Here is a 2,193-nt window from a genome sequence, read left to right as displayed (position 1 = left end):
AAAATAATTTGTAAGCGAAAGAGGAATAATTACACGGTGACATATATGTATAGATGAGAAATATACATAGACCAAAAAAGATATAAAGCGAAATGCCTAGCCATGAGGAGACAGTTTATCATAGGATGAGGAAAAAATCAACGAACTAGAGAATGGTATAGATTTATGAAAGGAAGTGATGCAGGACAACGTCAGGAACGAGATCCGGCCATCACCGAGGGGTTGGTACTCGGTGTCGATAGCGTCGGTGCGCGTCATCTACTCACGGGTAGGCGTAAAGAGCTAGTAGCGATGGTACGGCGCAAGGACTGAGGCTCTCCTGAATGAGGCCCTTTACAAGTAGCTCGCAGACCTGTCTTAATAACTCCTCATATCTCTGCGGCCATGTGATAGTGTGGCAAATTAGGCAACGAGGCACTGGGCACGAGATCAATCGCGTGATGGATGCTACGCATTGGCGGTAGTTCGCCGGGTAGCTCCTCGGGGAACACATCACCAAACTCCGATAAAATGGCCTCGACCTCAGGGGCTCGGGGCTCTATGGGTGGGTCGGCGGAGACACCGAGGGTGACGGCGAGGCATAGGGGCGTGTCGTCGCCCTCGCGGCCCAAGTCTCGAGCGAACAAGGGGCCTCGAACAACCATGAGCCCTATGGGCTTGGTCGGGACAGGCTTGTTCGCCGGTCTCGTCGTGTACGGGTGCCAAGTGACCCGTCGCCCCTGGTATAAGAACAAACACGTGTTCGTCCTTCCGGCGAGGGTGACGTTGTGGTCATATAGCCAGGGACGACCCAAGATGATGCTTCCCACCTTCATGGGAAGTACGTCATAGAGGACGCTCTCGTCGTAGGCGCTCACCTTCAACGGTACGCGGCACTGGCTCTTCACCGGGAGCGATGAAGCGTCAATCCACGACATGTCGTAGGGAGTCGGATGGGGTATCGGGGTTAACCCAAGTTGGGTAACCATGGCGTCGGATATGGCATTGATGCAACTCCCGCTATCGACGATCAGTTTACACACCTTGTCGTGGATCTTGACATAAGTGTAAAAGATCGAGGTGCGGAGCGACGCGTCTGCCATAGGGTCCGGTCGGGGCTCTACTGGAGCGGTCCGAACAGGTGGGGCAGGTCGAGGTGGAACCTGCACTAGGCTGATCGACGGCTATGTTGGCCAGCGGACGGTCCGTGGCTCATGGCGCCGGTGACGGAGACGTGCGAGGAACGGTAATCTGGATGTACCCGATCTGTCCGTCCGGTTCCTCGTACTCGATGGCAAACTCCTCGTCTCCATGATAGTGATCGTCCAATGGCGTGTCCACGTCTTCCGTATAGCCGTGGTCGACGTCTCCCATGTCGATCAACAGCGCTGACAATGGGCACTGATTCGCCCTTTGCCCTCTTCCTTGCACTTGAAGCACGTTAAGTGTGCTTGGCTAACGGTGATGCTACGGGTCGGTGTGTCGTTCGTGACGACCCGAGCCGGTGGGGTAGAACCCACGGAAGTGGGGGGGGGGGGGTTCCTTGCCCCCCGGTGGTCAGAGTGGCCCATATGATCGTGGACGGGGTAGGCCGAGTAGGAACGGGCCGAATCGGTGTGGTTCGGGGCGCGGTGGTCGCGCTAGGTGGAGTCGCCTCGTCATTCGGAGGATCCATGTGCTCGACTAGGTGATACGCCTCGTCCACCTCAGCCGGCTTGCACTTGAGAACCTCGTTGCGCAGGGCTGGTCGGAACCCATGGGCGAACAGTCCGATAATGACTCACGGGTCCCCCACGAATCGGCAACGCATAAAGTACTCCTCGAACGCCTCGATGTACTCCATCACGAAGAGTCGACCTTGCTTAAGGTCGAGCCAGGTGAGGAACAGTGACATCTGATACTGTCAAGGAACGTACTTGCTCCGTAGCTTCTGTGCCATGTCGACCCAGGACATGATGGGTCATCCTCGTCGCTCGACGGCGACGCGCTCGTTCTCCCAGAATATCTTGGCTTGTCTGCCAAGTCTCGTCTCCGCGTATTCAACGCAGAGATCGTCATCCATGCAGTACCATCGGAAGTAGGAGTTCATGCTCGACTCCCAGTCAATGAACTCCTTGGGTTTCCGTGAACCCTCGAAGACGGCGACGTCGGCACGTACGCTCCTTTGGATGCGGGCGCGGTGCTCCTCCCGTCGTTGCTCTTCGTCATTCGAGT

The 2,193-nt window shown here is 56.4% G+C and overlaps 1 protein-coding gene across 1 annotated transcript; it reads right to left on the bottom strand.

Annotated features, from left to right (window-relative positions):
• Nucleotides 1–368: 368 nt before the first annotated feature.
• LOC144713952 (uncharacterized) lies at nucleotides 369–1,082 on the bottom strand. The gene has a single exon (XM_078588694.1). It carries the CDS (start codon nucleotides 1,080–1,082, stop codon nucleotides 369–371), a length of 714 nt encoding a protein of 237 aa, XP_078444820.1.
• Nucleotides 1,083–2,193: the final 1,111 nt, after the last annotated feature.

The sequence above is a fragment of the Wolffia australiana genome, chromosome 16 (assembly GCF_029677425.1).
Source record: "Wolffia australiana isolate 7733 chromosome 16, ASM2967742v1".
NCBI lineage: Eukaryota > Viridiplantae > Streptophyta > Magnoliopsida > Alismatales > Araceae > Wolffia > Wolffia australiana.
This window is presented reverse-complemented; position numbering and strand designations above follow the sequence as displayed.